This window comes from Rhinatrema bivittatum, chromosome 2 (assembly GCF_901001135.1).
Source record: "Rhinatrema bivittatum chromosome 2, aRhiBiv1.1, whole genome shotgun sequence".
Lineage (NCBI taxonomy): Eukaryota > Metazoa > Chordata > Amphibia > Gymnophiona > Rhinatrematidae > Rhinatrema > Rhinatrema bivittatum.
In genome coordinates, this window is record NC_042616.1 from 434,646,835 (window position 1) to 434,666,301 (window position 19,467).

The 19,467-nt window shown below is 42.1% G+C and overlaps 1 protein-coding gene across 4 annotated transcripts in view; it reads left to right on the top strand.

Annotated features, from left to right (window-relative positions):
* The window catches only part of CDH12 (cadherin 12), a 2,479,035-nt gene that overhangs the window by 1,865,472 nt on the left and 594,096 nt on the right, over positions 1–19,467 (top strand). For all 4 annotated transcript variants that reach the window (XM_029590315.1, XM_029590316.1, XM_029590317.1 and 1 more), the window contains one exon: positions 2,240–2,679. In XM_029590315.1, coding sequence (XP_029446175.1) covers positions 2,443–2,679 — 237 coding nt within the window. In that variant the 5' untranslated portion in view covers positions 2,240–2,442. The remainder of the gene's footprint in view (positions 1–2,239; positions 2,680–19,467) is intronic.

Sequence of the window (19,467 nt, forward strand, 5' to 3'; positions counted from 1 at the left end):
GGCTTGAAGTTTGCCCCACTTCTCCTCTTTCCTGTCAAAAAATTAAAATTGGGCAGTCCCACACCCCTCCGCTAGTTAACTTATGAACCCAGCGCAGCTTCTGATACTTCAGCGCTGGAAGTGAGGAATTATGTACCTTGCTCCCAGCAGGGAATTTAAAGGGATTGGAGGGGGGGACGGATCCGGTCAGGGGGGGGGGCAGCAGATTGGGAATGCAGGTGAGTGGGTCATCTGAGGGGGGGGGGGGAAGGGGCTGCCCTTTTTTGATTTTCTACAAGAACCGGGGGCCAGGAGGAGGAGGGGGACTGCATCGTGAGCCCCCCTGAGTAGTAATTCTCAGATTGGATGGCTGTTGGGAGGTGCGTAGCCCGACATGGCCATGTGGTTGGAGCAGCAGCTATAAAACCAGGGTTCAAATCCCACAGCTACGCCTTGTGATCTTGCGCAAATCACTTTACCCTCCCCTGGCTCAGGGACAAACTTAGGGCCTGATTCATCAAGGATTTTTCTCATAGACAAAGAATAGGAGAAAAGCCTTAGTTAGTGAATCTGGCAGTTAGATTGTGAGCTCTCTGGGGAGAGGGAAATCCTACAATGCCTGAATATTATGTACTTTGAAGTGCTGAAAAGTGGAATATAAATCAAATAAATATATATGCCCGCAAATACCTGACATTTTGCTCTAGTTCTAGTTACCCAAATATCTTTTGAAGATGTCTGGATAAGTGGCAAGTTATCTAGCCACATAAGGCTGGATAACTTTACACCTGCTATGAAGCAGATCTAAAGTTATAGCTGAAATCGAAGTAAACCCCTCCCAGAAATGCTCTCCGGAACGCTATTATTTAGCCAGATAAGTGGTTGAATAAGTCAAAACTTGCCATTCAGATGATATCTTGTAAGTTTTCTATCTAAATGGCTTTTGAATATTGACCTCACTAAGGGGTAACTTTTTAAAGGGATGCACTGATGTAAAATAACAGGTGCGTCACTGCGTGCATGTTGTAAAATCTAATGCCCATGCGCACCCAGTTTTGTAACGGCATGCGCAGTTGGGTGCGGCTGCCCGGTTGTGCGTGGGGGGGGGGAATGATTAAATCACACGCGGCAACACAATTGGGCCTTTGCCCAGTTCCCTATCCCCTTATCTAACCTTCCTCCCTTTTCCCCTCTCCACCCAACCCCTAAACCCACCATAACTAACCTTTTTTTTTTTTCTGCACCTAATGGCCCTGGTCCGGCCGGCTCCCATCCCACTCCTTTTCTAAGCCACAGCTCTTCCGCGTGTACCGGGAGGTACGCGCGTGGCCGGGCCGTTTTGAAAATGCGCTCTGCATGCGCTTGGCCCGGCCACGCGCGTATCTTCCTGGGATTTCCATATGCCGGGTTTTAAAAATGTACTTGTAATGTTTTTATCTCAGTCATCGGAGTGTGTCCATTAACAGCAATGGTACTTCTCTTACCGCAGCTGGTAGTGCATGCACTTTTCTGTGGTAATGCAAGGCTTGATGACCTAGCTTTGGATAAAAGTCTAACACAGCAGTCTGATCTGCAGGCCCAGATTTAGGCATAGGCAGCTGCCTAGGGTGCCTAATTTTGAAGGGGCCAAATTTCCAGGCCAAGTTGGGGGGAGTTACTTCTGCTTATTTTCAGGTCATGTGCTGGCACGGCTTCCACGGGCAGCACCGTGGCACTCTGGGGGGGAGCCAAAATCTTAAATTTGGCCTTTCTGATCTGACATCACCTCCCAACCCCCAGGCTTCATTCCCAAGTGTTAAAGAAGCTCTCACTGGGGCCCATTCTTCTCTGTATCCACAGTCCAAACCTTACTCCTTTCCCCTGACTGGTGACCCCCCCCACCCCCCTCCTCACCTGCACACAAACCCTGGGAGCTTCCACAGAAGCTCCAAACCTCAATTTCTTCCTTCCCACTCCCTTCTCTCTCTCCCCATTTAGATCCCCTCATCCCCACTCCTACCTGGCCTAAGGCTCCTTAAAAGCAGGTGGGAGTAATATGGATCCTGTCCTGCTTGCTCTGAAGCTCTCCTTTGCCCTGCACATCTTCTGCATCACACTTTTCATTTATTGCATTTTTAAAAAAAGTGATATATTCAAGCGAAACATTTTACTCGTTTTATTTTCTTGAACACCTCCACCCTCTAAATGTTTATGGCACGATCTTTGATTTACTCTACCTTTTAACATAATTAGATAATGCAGTTTAAATTTTATTTTGCAGGTTCCTGTAGATGGGGTTTCTTGCAACAAAGACCTTGTTATGAAAAGGAATGATGCCTGCATTAGCATTTCCACAGTAAAATCGGGAAACGGAGCGGTAGAAGCCGTTGGCACCTGAAACCTGGATCTGAAGGTCGCGCTGCGATAAGCGCTGGAGATTTTTTTTTTTTTTTTATTTGCCGCGCTGCAGAGAACACTTTGCCAATGCTTACAAGGAACTGCTTATCGCTTCTTCTTTGGGTCCTGTTTGATGGAGGCCTCCTGACGCCTCTGAAGTCGCGGCAGCCTCCGGAGGCTTCGGCAGGCAAGCAGCAGCGAGAAAATGTCGTCACCCTGCCGGGGAGGAGATTACCCGCCCAGCGAGTTAAACGGTCCTGGGTATGGAACCAGTTTTTTGTGCTGGAAGAATACATGGGTTCTGAGCCCCAGTATGTGGGAAAGGTAAAATTTTCATCTTCCCATAGCTGTTGAGAAATGTGCTATGACTTCAGTATTGTCCGTGTTTATGGTACCATGAAGGATTTGACTGACATTTTTAAGTAAAGTTGCACCCTCCTGTGTACGGTGGAATCATTTTGAAAGTACATAGTAGGATTAACATCCTGTGGAAGGGAAATGCTTTACCACTGAATATATATTATGTTTACTCTTTTAAACTGACTCCCTATGTTTCCTCTGAAAACCTAGGAGCAGCCATATATATAGCAGTATGAACACAAAGATTGCAAGCTTTCATATTTATATTACAGGTATAAAACTATATCATTTTCATGACTTTAAATAAGGTATCTGTTTAATATTTACCTTTTCCCCCCTTATGTAAGATTTTATTATCTCTTGGTGTCAATTATTACATTGATGCCGACGATTTTCAGTTTTTTATTCCGTATACTTCATCCTGGCCTCACATGTTTCAGTTAGTATATCTTTATCTAAATACTGTTAAACTCTGGTTAAATCATAATAAATTGCTACTTAACACTGTTTGTCATCCAGTTTGCCTACGACATTTCATTTAATGGTCATAGCATTTCAGTCGCTTAGCAAGTAAGAGATTTAGGTGTTATATTTGTACATTATGTGGTGTAACTGTACCATTATATAGGGCTTAGGGAGAAAAATTTTCCAAGTCATTTGTATAGCTAAATAGCCTGACATAGATTTAAAGTATATGTGAAATTCACCACTTGCATATTTGTACCCCATTAGAAAGGGACATTCCTTTGGGTATGTTTGTCCGAGAGGGAAAATAGTCTGTATACAGGACATTTTCAGTAGCATGCATGCAATTTTCTCTCTCTCAGCTGTCTGCAAAAAAGATCTGGTGCAAAATATGTGGACAATTTCAATGTGCATACTTCATGCAAATTTTTAAGGGAAAGTTCCCATTTACTTTTCTTTTGAAAATTCAGGTAGTGTGTGCATGTCAAAATTACCCGTAGAATTTGTAATACGCTGGCTGTTTGATGAAAACTGACATCCCTGGTGTATAATATTGGATACAATCAGGAACATTCCTGGAGTGGATTTCCTAAGGACATTGCGTATGTTTTATTAAGAAATCAATGTGCCTGGTGCATTTTTTTCTAGCCCCCAGCTCAATTAGTGATGGTTTTGTACGGTGCCATTTTAAAGAACGGAGCATGAAGATGAGAATGAGTGGGCATCGATTCTGGCTCTGGACCCGCACACGGGGGGGAGGGGAGGTAAGAGGGGGCCCGGGCGGTCTCCAGCCTGAGTTGGAAGGGTGTGGGAAGGCCCCCAGCTTGGACTGGTTCATCTCATCCTGGTAGGTTTAGATCTCAAGTTTTTGTTATGAGGTGGGAGGGTGGCATGGGGGCCCAGAGAAGCCCTGGTTTGGCTCAGCTCAGCCCAGCTGGCTCGGCCTGGGCCCCAGGGTTGTGTTTGCAGGGTGGGAGGGAGAATAGAGGACTTCAGGGAGGCCCCTTTACTTTTTTTTGTTCACAAAATGAAAATACCTGCAATCTTTCACTTATTTTCCTGCCAGGCCATTTTTGGTTCACTCCATTCAGAATGAATCAAAAATTGCCACTATGAGGTTCAGATGTGCCATTTATCTGAAACCAATGCACATCCCTAATTATTTGTTGCACAAAATTTGGCCCACGGATTAGGGACAAATTCCAAAATTTAGGGTTGTCTGATTAACTTCAAAAGTTAGCCAGACAGACACTTTCAATAGGAAAAGTTAATTACATCATTCTCTGGCAATCTTTATTGAGTATATACAGTTGAAACCCCTTGCTGCTAAACCATCTATACTGCTCTCTTTTGATCCATGACAGGCATTAAGCATCTTTCCTCTCTTAGAATCCGTGCATTCTTTCTGAGCATCACGTTTCTGACTTTAATTCAAGCTCTGTTTTCTCTCTAGCAGACGATTTGTTAGACATGTATTTATTTAGTTAAAGAAAAAAACACAATGTATCTGCTCAAATCACCAAAATGTTCAAGACAGAAAACAGAATAATACATAAAAACTAAAAGAAAAGAAAACAATAGAAAGTATAGAGACATAGCCTGTGGTAATACATCAGTCATTAACCTGACCCAGATATCATTTGGGGTTAATGTCACCATATATAAAAGTCAGGGTCATTTTTCAATTCACATTGCAGTTATACCACATGGCCTTGTCCGCTCATTTTCTCTAGCATCTTTGTGGAATATCTGCATTAATCTTCTGCATTCTTGATGAGCTGATATAAGATTTTATGCTGTTTTTTGAGATGGTCAATACAAAGAAATGATAAGCTAATAACTTCCCATACCTTTGCCCAGTTCTAATGCACACAATCTGTAATGTTGATTCCCATGATTATAACTGGAGGAAGACTTTTGAATTACATTTTTCTATCTATACCTCATATAAAGATGAGATAAGGTACTCTTAACTTTATTTTGGTACTGAAGTAATCCAGTGTTTTCAAACTTACTTCTTACAAATAGAAAAAGAATACTTCTATAGAAAATATTGATATAGGAGAAGTTGAAATCTTGCATGTAATCTTTAACTCCTTCTCCCTCAAACTTACATTCTCTAAAGTAGCTCCTGACAAATATCACTGTCTCTACCCTTTGCTGAGCTGAAGTCTGGAAGGCAAGATATAAATATTTAATTTAATTTAGGATTTCTATTCTATCTTTTGCGGCTAGAAACTTACTTCAAAGTGGATTACAATAAGGTAAAGAGTAAGTTTTACATGCTAAGCCACAATTGTATTGAAAGTTAATTGTATATGTTAATTCATTTTAATAAAATAAAAAAGAAATAGATGGTAGCGGCTTGGCAAAGTGCTTCACTAAAGATGGCTCAGTATCAAGGTAAAGACTGGAGTTTTATATTAAAAGCACATAGAATGGTGAGGAGAATTAATTGACTGAAGTCTATTAGTCTCTGACCTAACAGGAGCCATGGGGGGTGGTCTGTGTAAATCATGGCTTATCTGGTTGATGAGCCAAGTTTTTAGTTGATGATGCAATCCCAGATTCACATTAATGTTTCACAGGGACGGGGGGGGGGTTGATTTCCATACATCTGGTGCTACACCCTTGAAGGTTCTGGATTTTATTAACCAGATAGCTTTGAGTGGTGGATTGATCAGATGTTATTTCAGGAATGAAGAACACTTTTGAGTGGGGAGATATCCTCTCAACTTCTCTGTCAGACAAGTTGGGCTGATGTCTTCTTTTGCTTTGAGATAGGATTTTGAATTTGATGCAAGTACATTGCCAGGTTTGGGATATTAACAGATGAAAGTGTCACCCTTGCTCAAGTTGATAGATGTGACCAGTTTTTTAAATGTATGTACAACAATCAACCCAGTGTTGTTCCATTCTTACATCTCTCCAATGCATTAGTCCTATATTAGTTATTAACTGTCCTTGGAGGGTGATTGTAGGAAATAAGGTCTTGTGATAATTCTGGTTTCAATGAATATAAACTCTTTCACCAATACTTCAATGGATGTGGCATAATCATTGGGGGGGGGGGGGGGGGGTTGATGTTTGATTCATCGTTTACTTTGGATAAACAGGTGACTCAGGTGGTATGAAAAATCTTTTTAAAACTGCATTTGGTGTAACCATACACTCTTTATTGGATCTGAAATTGTTTAGATTGGTATGCCCCTGCAGTAGTGGCAATGCATCTGGACTACTGTAATGGCCTCTGCATCGGCCTCTCATTGAGGTTGATGTGTAGACTTCAGGTGGTCCAGAATGTGGCAGCTTGAGTAGTATCAGACTGCATTAGAAATATTCCTGCTTCTCCATTACTGCATTCCCTGCAATGGCTGCCTGTTGAACTGAAATATTTTGATGTTGATGTATCGAGCACTATGTTGGAATGGGCCCATTTTTCTGAAGAACAAACTGACTTGGTACAGCCCTACATAGCAGCTTCGCTGTAGTTAGGATTTTTAACTTATTATTCCAACTTGCAAGTTAGTACACTTGGGACCCGATGAACATGAGGCTTCAGATCCAAAATGTCACACCACATTATAAGTGAGGCTGCGTTTTATTGAATTTAAAGATTTTTTTAGGGCAAGTTGAACCAACAAAATTAATTGCACTACAGTATTATTATAGCCATGTATCCTGTTCTATACTTCTGATATAAATAAAAAATAAGAATATCCATATTAATGCATGCCATATAATTTTTTTATTGAAACAAACCATATACAGCCACAAAAAAAGAAAAAGAGAGCTTATATGATAAATTGCTGTGTAATATGGGCACTTCAACTGAAGCACATGTGATTAATTATTATTTTTCTTCATAGAATGTTTTAAAGTCAGTTGGTTTCCTGACTCTTGCTTTTTCTTCCTTGCAATTTCTATTAGGGATTTTAAATGAAAAATGTGGATTCTATCAGCAGGCTGTGTTCTAACTAGTTAAGAGCAGTTTTCATAGCAGCAAGTGCCTCTGTTACTTTTGGTGGAGGGGGAGATTCATCATTTTCATCATCACTGTCGTCATATCATTCTGGGACTGTTGGTTTAAGGCATTTACTTTGATAGCCTTGTTGGGATGGGAGAGTTAGAGTATATAGCACTGAAAGAATAGGTAGATATAATTGGCATCTCAGAGACCTGGCGGAGGGAGGATAACCAATGGAACATTGTGATACCAGGGTACAAATTATATTGGAATGGATCAAATTGGTAGAGGGGTGACACTATATGTTACAGACAGCACAGAGTCAAGCAGAATAAAAATTCTACAGGAAAGAAAATGCAATGTTGAAATGTTATGGATAGAAATTCCAGGTGAAAAGTGGAATAAAATAGCAGTGGGAGTATATGAATATCCACCTGGACAGAATGAATAAACAGACAATGAAATGCTAAAAGAAATTTGGGACACTAACAAAATCAACAGCACAGTAATAATGGGTGATTTCAATTACCCCAGTATTGACTGGGTAAATGTTACACCAAGACATTCTAGAGAGGACAGGTTCCTAGATGAAATAAATGGCTGCTTCATGGAGCAACTGGTATAAGAACCAACAAGAAGGGAAACTATTTCAGACCTAGTCCTTAGTGTAATACAGGATTTCATGTGAGAGGTAACAGTGTTGGAGCCACTTGTCAACAGTGATCACAACAAGATCAAATAACTGGAGGGAGGGGACTAAAGAAATCCACAGCAACAGCATTTACATTTTCAGAAAGGTGTCTATGATAAAATGAAGAAAATGGTTAAGAAAAAACTGAAAGGAGCAACTGCAAAGGTTAAGGGCCGGATTTTAAAAGGGTTATGCAAGTAAATCCGGAGGGTTTAAGCATGTAACCGAGTTTATGCGCACCGGGCCTATTTTAAAAAGGCCGGTGATACGCGTAAAGTGCCAGGACGCGTGTAAGTCCCGGGGCTTGCAAAAAAAGTGGGGAGGGAGCGGGGCATGGGTGGTCCAGGGCGGTCCGGGCAAGGTGGGGTGATGCCAGAGGCCTATGACACAGCGGCCATTTGCCACTGTGTCAGAGGATCGCTGCCCGGAGGCAGGCCCAAAAGGTAAAATAAAAATTTTTTTGGGGGGGGGGAGTTAGAGGTAGGGCTAGGGGGGTAAAGGTTAGGGGAAGGGGTGGGAAGGTCAGGTTAGGGAGGAGGGAATGGGGTAAGGGGTAAGGCAGCGCGGCTCAGCACGTGCAAGGTGCACAATTGTGCACCCACTTGCACACGCCAACCCCTGATTTTATAACTTGTGCGCGCCTGTGTGCGCAAGTTATAAAATCAAGTATATATGTGCACGTGCCGGGTAGCATGCACACATGTACACCCGCGCGCAACCTTTTAAAATCTACCCCAGATATATTCCGAGTGTTTGAAAATGTGGAAAGAAGTCTAAACGACTACTGGCATGGTTAAAAGTTGAAGTGAGAAAGGCAATTATAGTTGAAAGAGCATCTTTCAAGAAATGGAAAAGGGATCCAAATGAAGAAAGCAGGAAACAGCACAAGCACTGGCAAGTCAGATGGATAGCATTGATAAGAAAGGCAAAGAGAGAATTTGTAAAGAAGATTGCCGTGGAAGTAAAAACTCATAATAAAAACTTTTTCAGCTACGTTTGAGGTAAAAATCCTGCTAGGGAATCAATTGGACCATTAAATGATCAAGAGGTAAAAGAGGCACTTAAGAATGAGAAAGCAATAGTACAGAGACTAAATGCATTTGTTGCTTCGGTATTCATTGAGGAAGATATAAGAGAGAGACCCAAAGGTGATGATTCAGAGGAAATGAAACAAATCTCAGTGAACCTGAAAGATATACTAGGGTAAATTGACAAACTACAGAGTAGCATATCACCTGAACTAGATGGTAAACATCCCAGAGTGCTGAAAGAACTGAGAAATGAAATGGTGGACCTGCTACTGGATATTTGTAAACTATCATTAACATTGTCTATGGTACCTTAAGACTGGAGGGTTTCCAATGTAACACCAATTTTTAAAAAGGGATCAAGGGGTGATCCAGGAAACTACAGACCAGTGAGTCTAACATCTGTGCCATGCAAAATAGTAAAAATTATCATAAAAAACAAAATTGCTGAACATATAGATAGACATAATATAATGGAGAAAGTGAATTTAACCAAGGGAAGTCTTGCATCACCAATTTATAATGGTTTTTTTTTTTTTTTATTGAGGCATAAATAAAAATGTGGATAAATATTTTAAACAAATTGACTCCCGGTGACGCCATCTGTTAAACTGGTTTCAGAAAAAATAAAATTCTGACTTGTCCCTCCCGACGCAGCCTCTCGGCGAAACACTGGTCCATGGCGGGGGGGCCCGTTCTGAACCATTTCATTGTATAATACTGTGGAGTTGCCATCTTAAAAGTATAACACCTTCTACTGAAAATTTTGTGTGGACATTTGAATTTTTCTGCACATTTGCCTGATTGATTTGTCTGATTGCGTGCAGTTGTGCTCCTTTTTTGTTTTTTGGATAAATATTTTAAATACATTTAATGAATGTTATTATGGTGTTTATATTATTGTAATGATTTTTAGTTTTGCTAGTTTTATCTTTTTTAAAGAGTTTATTATGACTGTATTTATGTTAAACCACATAGAATTTTGGATAGGCGGGATATAAATATTTTAAATAAATAAATAAATAAAGGTGAGCCAGTTCACATTTGACAAAGTCCCTCTTGAGAGACTTCTTAGGAAATTAAAAAGTCGTGGTATAGGGGGCAGTGTCCTATTGTTGATTGCCGACTGGTTAAAAAATAGAAAACAGAGAGTAGAGATAAATGGTAAATTTTCCCAATGGAGAAAGGTGAATAGTGGAGTGACCCAGGGATCTGTTTTGGGATCACTGCTTTTTAATATATTTATAAATGACTTGAAAATGAGAAAAACAAGTGAGTTGATCAACTTTGCCGATGACACAAAATTATTCAAAATTGTTAAATCACAAAACTGGGAGACTGGGCATGCAAATGGTGAATGAAATTGAATGTGAAAACGTGCAAAGTGATGCAGTTGGGGAAGAGTAATCCAAATTATGGCTACACAATGCAGTGTTCCATATTAGGGGTCATCATTCAGGAAAAGGCTATAGGTGTCATCATTGAAAATACTTTGAAATCTTCTGCACAATGTGCATCAGAAGCCAAGAAAGCAAATAGAATGCTAGGATTATTAGGAAAGGAATGGAGAATGAAACAGAGAATATCATATTGCTTCTGTATCGCTTCATGGGGCGACCTCATCTTGAGTATTGTGTTCAGTTCTGGTCATCACATCTCAAAAAATATATAGCTGAATTAGAAAAGGTACAGAGAAGGGCATCCAAAATGATAAAGGGGTTGTACAATTCCTCTATGAAGAAAGTCTAAAAAGGTTAGGACTCTTCAGCTTGGAGAAGAGATGGATGAGGGGAGACTTGCGCACTGAAACATCTACACCCAAATTAAAAAAAAAGCTAAAAACCTGGCTATTCTTACAGGCCTACCCCTCCCTTAACAACCATCCTCCTGATGACCCCCTAAGATGTGTATAATGCATTCCCTGTATCACCCTTTACAATGTGCTTCTGCTGACTTTTTCTCTCAATTACCTTCTCCCTGATGACCTCCTGATTTGTTTACAGTGCTTTCCATGTATTACTTTCACAATGTACTCTTGTTAATTTTTCCCTCATCTGCTCCCAGTTGAGGAACCGTCGTTCTCTATAAATAGTTACCCAGTTTCTGTTTGTTGATGTTTATCTCTTGTATGCAGAGTTTACTGTTCTATGTAATGGCAGTGCCAAATGTTCTGTATAATGACGCTGTCAAAAAGTTTTAGTTATCTGTAAACCGATACGATGTGCAAACGGCTATCGGTATATAAAAACCTATAAATAAATAAAATAAATAAATAAATATATAGAGGTTTTATAATATAATGAGTGGAATGAAACGAGTAAACGTTAGTCTGTTGTTTACTTTTTCAAAAATTACAAAGACCAGGGGACACACAATGAAGTTACTAGGTAGTACATTTAAAACTAATAAGGGAAAATATTTTTTTACTCAATGCGTAATTAAGCCCTGGAATTCATTGCCAGTGGCTGTGGTAAAATCTATATGGTGTAGCTGCGTTTAAAAATGGTTTGGACAAGTTCCTGGAGGAACAGTCTGTAAACTATTATTAAAATGGAGTTGCAGATATACACTGCTTATTCTTGGGATAAGCATCTTGCAATTTATCTCCTCCTTGGGATACTAGCAGGTACTTGTGACTTGGATTGGCCTCTGTTAGAAACAGGTTACTGGGCTTGATGGACTCTTGATCTGATCCAGGATGGCATGTTCTTATCACTCACAGACAAATATAAAATAAATGAATAGAGTAAAAGTACTTTAGATGAGTTTGAACATCCCTACTCTCTAAAAATTTTAAATTGCTAACAAACAAACAGTGGGTGAGGAGTTGTATGTGTGCAAGCCTTCAGAGAACAAGTCTGATTATATGGAAGCTTGAGTGCTTGGGGCTTAAGCTAGTGGGGAGGAGGGGGCAGGCTGCACTGTGACGGAGGGAAGGGCTCAGGATAGGGAAGCAGGCTGTGCTGGGGCTAAGGGTGAGGGGCTTGGCTTCGGGAGCAGCCTTTGCTGGGGCTGGGGGAGTGCAGTTGATGTTGAGGCTGCTGTTAGGTTGAAGGCAGGCTATGCCTGGGTTGCAGGGGTGGGGACAGGCTCTGCTGTGTCTGGAGGAGGGAGGGCAATAAATAGGAGCCTTAGGGTAATTTCCATGGGTGACTGCGAGGCAGCTGGGGCTCTGAGTGATAAACTGGGTCGGGGCTGAGGAGGGGGAGGCAGGCTGTGCTGCTGCTGGGACTGTGGAGGGTGCTAGGGCAAGCTGTGCTGGGGTTGAGGGAGCGGGCAATTGATAGGGGCCTCCAGGGAATTTCCACAGGTGTCAGCTAGTATATATTCTATTATACTATTATATAAGCTTCAGAAAGAAGTTGTTTGTCACAATGCAAGTATTAAAAAGAGCACTGACTATAAATTTGAGAGATTGGGGGTCATACCCAACCTATCCCGGCTTATGAGTGATTGTCATTTTATGTGCAAGACAAACCCAGTATAAATCTTCTGCCTCTAATTCTGTGAATATGTCTCTGTATCCACAGAACCTCCCCACCCCCCACCCCCCACACAAACACATCTCCAACAATGGAGACAGAGCAGGATACTCCCCTGTACATTTCACCATACAAATATCTATATCTATTTTTTCATATATATATAATATATTTTTTTAAATTTTGGTATCATGTCTTTAACAGAAACTTAAATTCCCTCAGTTACCAGGCACAACCAATTAGAGATTTTATATTTGGTGTATAACAAATTGTGAAATAATACAAAATTCTGAAAATAATAATTCAGCAAATAGGTATCTAATCTGCCATATCATAGTAGCTAAGCTCACAAAACTCCAACAGCAATAACCCTACTTATGAAAGAGCAGCACTGCAAATAATACTCTGGGCCCTAGAACATCAATATGCCTCCTGTAGAGAAAACACAATGAACAAGACTGCTACAGATCCCTACATGCGGGCAGAATACGTCTACTTGGTCGTTCTTGTAGCACAGACAGATCTTCAGCAAATATAAAATAGTTGACCACAAATTACAAATGTGCAGATAAAAAACTGAAATGGTAGACTATGTAGTACAAAATTGGAAACCTAGAACCAGAAATACATTTCCTTCTACACCTAAGCTAAGCTCCTATTGCCGTTCTTGTGTGTGTGTGTGGGGGGGGGGGGGGGGGGAGTGTTATATTGGAGCTGCCAAGCTCCCATTATTGTTCTGAAGAGGTTGCAGGGTTTTGTGTTAAAAAAAACATCGCCTCCCACCCACAAGCACACAGGGGCTTGGTGGCCCCAACTTAACACCTCCCATCACCTTACTGAGACACTTTGCTCCCTCCAGTCCAGCATCAATGCTCAGCACCATCTCTATGCCCAGCACTTAAGCCTGTCACCAGTATGCTCTGATTCCTGTCTTTCCCCTTCGCATAACAGCCAGCGAGCCTCCAGCCACAACCTCGTCCCACATCTAGCCAGCCAGTAAACTCTGACCTTCCGCGAGCCAACCTTAACCTCCTGCCACAGTCATCCTCCCTCCCAATCACCTAGCAGTCAACCTCAGAGTCCCCCCCCCCCCCCCCCCCCCAGTCAGCCTTGGATTATCCCCTAGCCAACTTCCAGTCTCAGACCCCTTCATCCAGCTGCCAGTCTCGGACCCTCAACTAGCTTTCGCCCCTCCCCCCTCACAGCCAGCCTCCATTCCCCAGCCTGCTGCCAACCTCAGACGCCATCTCCCAAGCCACCCTCCAGTCTTTGACCTCCCACCACAGCCTTCCTGTAGCCTTGGACCCCATTACCCCAGCTAACTTAATTTCATCCTCAGATCCCTCCACACCAGCCAGCCTGCCTCCAGCCTTGGACCCTGCCACCGCAGCCAGCCTGCCTCCAGCCTCAGGCTTTCTCCAGCTTCCAACCTCTAACTTCACCACCCCAGCCAGCCTGAAGCCTAGGGTCACTCAAGTAAACCTGACCCATACCCTTCAGTCACTCCTTCACTGTTCTGGAAGTGCTGCTTATTCATCACTGAGTGAGACTGCAGAGAGCTGTGCACCGGCAGCACCGGCAGCACTTCTGGGCCACACCGTTACAATAGCTATGTAATAGATTGTCCTCCCTTCATTTAATTATTTGGTCACCCAGTCAAAGAAATTGATCTATTTTACAATATCTCTCTCTTCTAAAGCCATGTTAACTTGGATGTATAATCTGCTCAGTTCAAGATATATTTCACTTATCTTTCCTTTAGTAGTGAAAGCATTCATTTATCCACCACTGAGGTCAGACTAATTGGCCTATAGTTAGAGCCTTCTCTCTAAGGGAGAGCCTTGAGTAGTACTAACCAAGGGCTAGATTTATCAAAATATCACATGTGGTAGGAAGAGGGGTGTGTTTTATGGTAATAGCCTATTTATCACAATGTTCTCTCAATCTAGCTTGGTTCATCAAGCTAGGTTGAGAGAACATTGTACAAATCTCATCGTTGTCTGAATTTCCTTACTTCGAAGGACATCACATCTTCACAAGACTGTACTGTTCTGTTTGTACATCTCACTCTGCATGTAAAAGTGGCCCCTAACCCCCCTACACTACTACCTAAACCTCACCTCGAGTTTCTAGGTGGGCCTCCTATATTAGCATAAATAGCTGCTTACTCTCAGGCCAATTCAGTATGGGGCGTACGGACAAGTGCAACTTTAGCCCCCGTTTGGCTGCGCGTTTTCGACGCACTATTTTTACCCCTTATACAGAAAGGGGTAAAAGCATATGGAAAACATGCGGCCAACCCCCCCTAAAACTAATAGCGCCCGCAACATGCAAATGCATGTTGCGGGCGCTATTAGTCATTCCCGCGTGATACACAAAGTAATGCCTGCCCAAAGGCAGAAGTTAATTTTGGCCGGCACAGGAAAAGTGTACAGAAAAGCAGAAAAAACTGCTTTTCTGTACACCCTCCGACTTAATATCATAGCGATATTAACTATGATTAGGAAGATAGTTTGACGTAGGAGAGAATGAATCCAAGGAGGATAACTATGAGAAAAAGTAAGAATTAAAAAGGAATGGTTGATGTCTGGCAGTGTCATGGGCTGAGGAAATAAGACTTAGAAACATAGAAACGTGAGACTCATATTTAGCTTAGGAAATTAAGTAGTGGACAGCAGTGAGAGCAATTTTAAGAGAATAAGATTTATGAAAGACTGATTTTAAGGAAATCAGACGAGCAGAAAGCTGATGATTAACAATTTAATTAAATGTAAGGCATATGATTCAATATTGCAGAACATCGAGATTGCCCTAGTTGATTAGACACAGTAATGTACAGTATTAATACAGGTTACTAATGTTTTTTCTATTTACATAGAACAGAAATGTTATCCTTTTATGCAGTAATTTCATCCATCTCCCCATATATTCAAAGACAGTATCCCATATTAGCTTGTGGGATCCTGCATTTGCATTAGTATCTCAGATGCGTATTGTAAAAGATTGTAAGCTATAACATCCACTTGAATAAAAATAAATACATTATTTGATTTATATTCTGCCTTTTGTAATTGCTCAAAGCAGATTACATTCAGGTTTTGTAGGTATTTCCCCATACCCAGAGAGCAAACAATCTAAGGGGCTCATTTATTAAGTTGCAGTAGCCATAAGCTATTGCCACTCGGTATTTACCGTTAATAGCATGTAGTAAAAGCTTATATTTACCACGGCATTAAGAAAGAGAAAGAGGCATGATATTGCGCTGGAGGTAGACCCTTGGCCTGGTACAGGATTGGTACAGCCCTCCGGTCGGACCCGGAGAGCACCTGCCACCAGGAGGCGGAGCACAGGAAGATCAGAGGCTAGCTGGAGCTTTGCCAATAGCAACTCGGGGTTCCCTCAGGTTGAGCCCTTGGTTACCCAGGCCGCCTGGTCTTAGGTGGGCCTTGCAGGGTTTCCTAGAGAGGAAGTGCAGGGGAGTGTACCACGAACAAGGGTGCACGGTCGATGTTCAGGCAAGAATGTCCAGAGATCGCGGGAGGCCAGAAGAGTGTGTCCAAGTGGAAAGTGAGGATCAAGGCCAGAGTATCAGTCCAAAATGTTCAGTCGAAGCAGGGGACAGTACCTGTAGTTAGTCCGGAAGTAGTCAGGCCAGGAGAAGGTCAAGTTCCAGGCAGCGATCAGGAGTAGTCAGAGAACAGACAGAGGTCGGATCCAGGCAGCAGGCAGATGAGGTCAGGAGAAACAAAGGTCAGTACCATGAGATCAGTCCGAAGGGTACTACCAGGGATGGAGAGACGAAGGAACAGGAGATGCTGTAATAGGAGACACAGGAGGTGCTGGAACAGGAGACACAGGAGGTGCTGGAACAGGAGACACTGGAACAGGCAAACTAGAGAACACCGTAGTGTATGACCCAATTGCCAAGGCAAGGAAGTGGTGTCTGACCACTTCCTTATATCTGGCTATCAATCAAGGTGCGCCATGGAGCTGGAGCCACCCTTGGCCCTTTAAGAAGCCAGGCGGTCAGCACGTGCGTACCTAGGAGCAGGGCCGACGCCATGGAGGACACCGATCCCTGCCGTGAGGCCTGGTGAGTGGTGGAAGGCCTGGTGGAGCAAATTGTGTGTTGCAGATGTTCTGCAGTATGAAAAACTCTAAAGTCCGTAAATGAAAAGGTAATATTTATTTAATGGAAAGAAGGGGTTTTATATCCAAGTTACAATGAATATGTAACTAACATGAATTAAAGTGCAGCTCTTTTTCATAACACAGGACCATGTTTTGCTGAAGCATAAGCTCATGTCCAAATCTAGTAAGCACTATGTATTTTAGGAGAAATGTCAAGAAATTTTGGCATGGCAAAAATGCTGTAAATGAGCTGAAAAATGATGCTTTCATATTGCAGAACTAATGGAACAAGGAAAAGGTGTTTAATGAAGGCTTCAATAAGAGTGCAAATAGACTTGATGGAACATGAAGAGAGATTTTCAACAATTACCTCCATATGGGACTTACTGCCTTATGTCTAATTGCCATACTTCTACTACCATGCGCCAAACATTACTCACATTTTGGCATTTTTTGTGTTGATTTGTATACTTCTAGTACCAGCATGATAGAGTTGCTGCCTGATATCTAGCTGCCATGCTCTTAATTCTACCATCAGAGACTTGCTGGCACATGCCTACCTGCCATGCCCTTTATGCTAACATAGGGTATTTGCTGGCACATGCCTACCTGCCATAACACTTATGCCACCATAGGGGCATGGCAAGTTGTAGCCACTTGCTATGCCTCTTAAACCACCACAGAGGTATTAGTGCTATTGCTCTGCCTACCTGCTTTGCCTATCTAATTTGAATGATTATGGAAGTTTGGAGCCTCTGTGTTGATTGTTGTAGTTTGTTTCTTTGCTGCTCTAGAGTATTCACATTTCACCAGAAAAAAAGTGAAAAATATAGAACCAAAAAAATTATCCTTCTGTCAACCTATTTTACTGTTCTTTGTTTTGTTCTAACCCCTTTTCAAAATGATTCCAGCCTGGTTATCCCACCCAATTTGTTGATTATACTGAGGTGGTTTGTCCATAAAAGTCTTCAAGATGAAATACAGGCAGAACCGAAAACATAGAGAAGAGAAACCATTTACATATTCTGAATTCACAGGTAGTGAGAACGCATGAAAAACCAGAAAATCAGGGAATCAAATGGTCAGAGTTGAGATACAGAATATGGGGAAAAGTTTCTAAAAAACAAACCTCATAATTTACTTTAAAACCTAAACTCACTCTTTAGAAAAGCCATTTAAATGTTCACATCAATCAGGCAGAGAGAACTCATGCAAAACCAGAACATCAGGAATTGGTACAGCTAGAGTACCAGAACCCTTACAACTTGTTATAAAACCTATCTACATACATTTGTGAAACCATATACAGGTTCAGAATGTGATATCATTTTCATGTGGCAAGTCCATTTCACAAAAAAATATCAAAATTCCACCCAGCTCTTTGAGGGTCTTTATGCCATTCAGCCTTGCTTCCATGCCAAGATCTTAATCCTTGGAATTCTCTTTGCCACTGTGCTTTGCTGTCATATCCAAGACCTTACTCCTTGAGTTGATTTTGCCAATCTGGGGAGCTGCTTTGCACCTTTTAGAATTTCTTGGTGTTTTGAAGCCACTCTTGGTACTGCCTAGCTCCTTCATCAGTTCATCGCTTGGCTTTTTTTTTTCTGACACCATTTCTTCTTTGTTTCCCCCTCGGTGCCTTAGGACAGCGGTTCTCAACCGGTGTGTCGCCAAGCACCGGCTGCTGTGTCGCGTGCTCCCGGTCTCTCCCGCTGCTCTTTCTTCCCTGCTGCCGTTGCCGCCGGGCTATCGACACGTTCAAGCCCAGTGGGAACGGCAGCAGTGCTAAAAAAAAAAAAAAGCTGTGGCACTTGTGGCTGGCTTTTTCTTCTTCCCGCGCCTGCCACCCCCCCCCTCCCCCCCGGTGACCCGGAACAGGAAGTGATACGCGGTGCGCAGGAAGGAGAAAGAGTCAGGGGGGTTCCCGTGGATGCAAACTGTACTTTTACATCTAGCCCCGTGATGATTTTGGGTCAGTGTGTCATGATTGTGAGAACCATCTGTCAGGTGTGTCCCGACAGAAAAAAGGTTAGGATACCTTTTGGTGCCAGTTTGCTACTCGACATGTCATTATGGATTGATGTCACTGTTGCTGGTGCCTTCTTTTGGAGCCTTGGAGTTTTTTTTCCCACTTTTCCTGCTTTTTTATTCTTCACATAGTGAAAAACTCCTGCCAATGCTGATACCCATTTGCCTCTTTACAGGGTCTTGGGCTATCCATACCATCTTGTGTGCTACTTTCTCCAGTGTTTCTAGATACCTTGGAGGCCATTCCCTTTACTGATGATTTCTTTCCACCAGTTTTAGGACAATTGATTAGAACACCTCAATTCTGGAGCCCAATATGTGCTGTAATGCTTCCCCCACTGACTTTAATGACAAACGAAAACAAAAAAAATCAAATGAAAAATCTAACTTTTTTTTGTTTTGAAATTAAAGAAACAAATTGGGCTCCCCATAAAACAAATTTTGAAATTAAACAATTCTTTTTCTCCTGTGCATCTCTATTTGAGCATTCTTCAGACATTATAGGAATGAGAGAGGAGAGTTCAGTTACCTGTGTACTTTGTCCTGTCCTGTTTTTAGTTTGCCATAAACTCTTCCATTGTCTGTAGTTCTTATTTGTGAGTGAAAGACGAGTGTGTGTGCTTGTTGTGTTTTTCCTGTGTGTCTGTGTGTCTTATTTGTCTAGATTATGAAAGGGAAGCTTTTATGTGGATGCTAGAGGCAAGGATGGCAAGTGGCAGGGTAGGTCTGTGACTGCAGGTAGTGGAGAATGTGGGCTTTTAAGCATCTGCTGCGGGTGTTAGTGCCGAATTACAGAGTCCCATCCAGGACCCCATTTAGTGGAAGCTTATCCCCAGCTTGTACAAACAGTGCTGTACTTGTATCCAGGTGCTGCTGGCTAAGGCAGAGGGGAGTAGCGTACATTTCACCAGCAACATCTGGACCTCGACAAATGCTACACCGACTTATCTCTCCTTGATG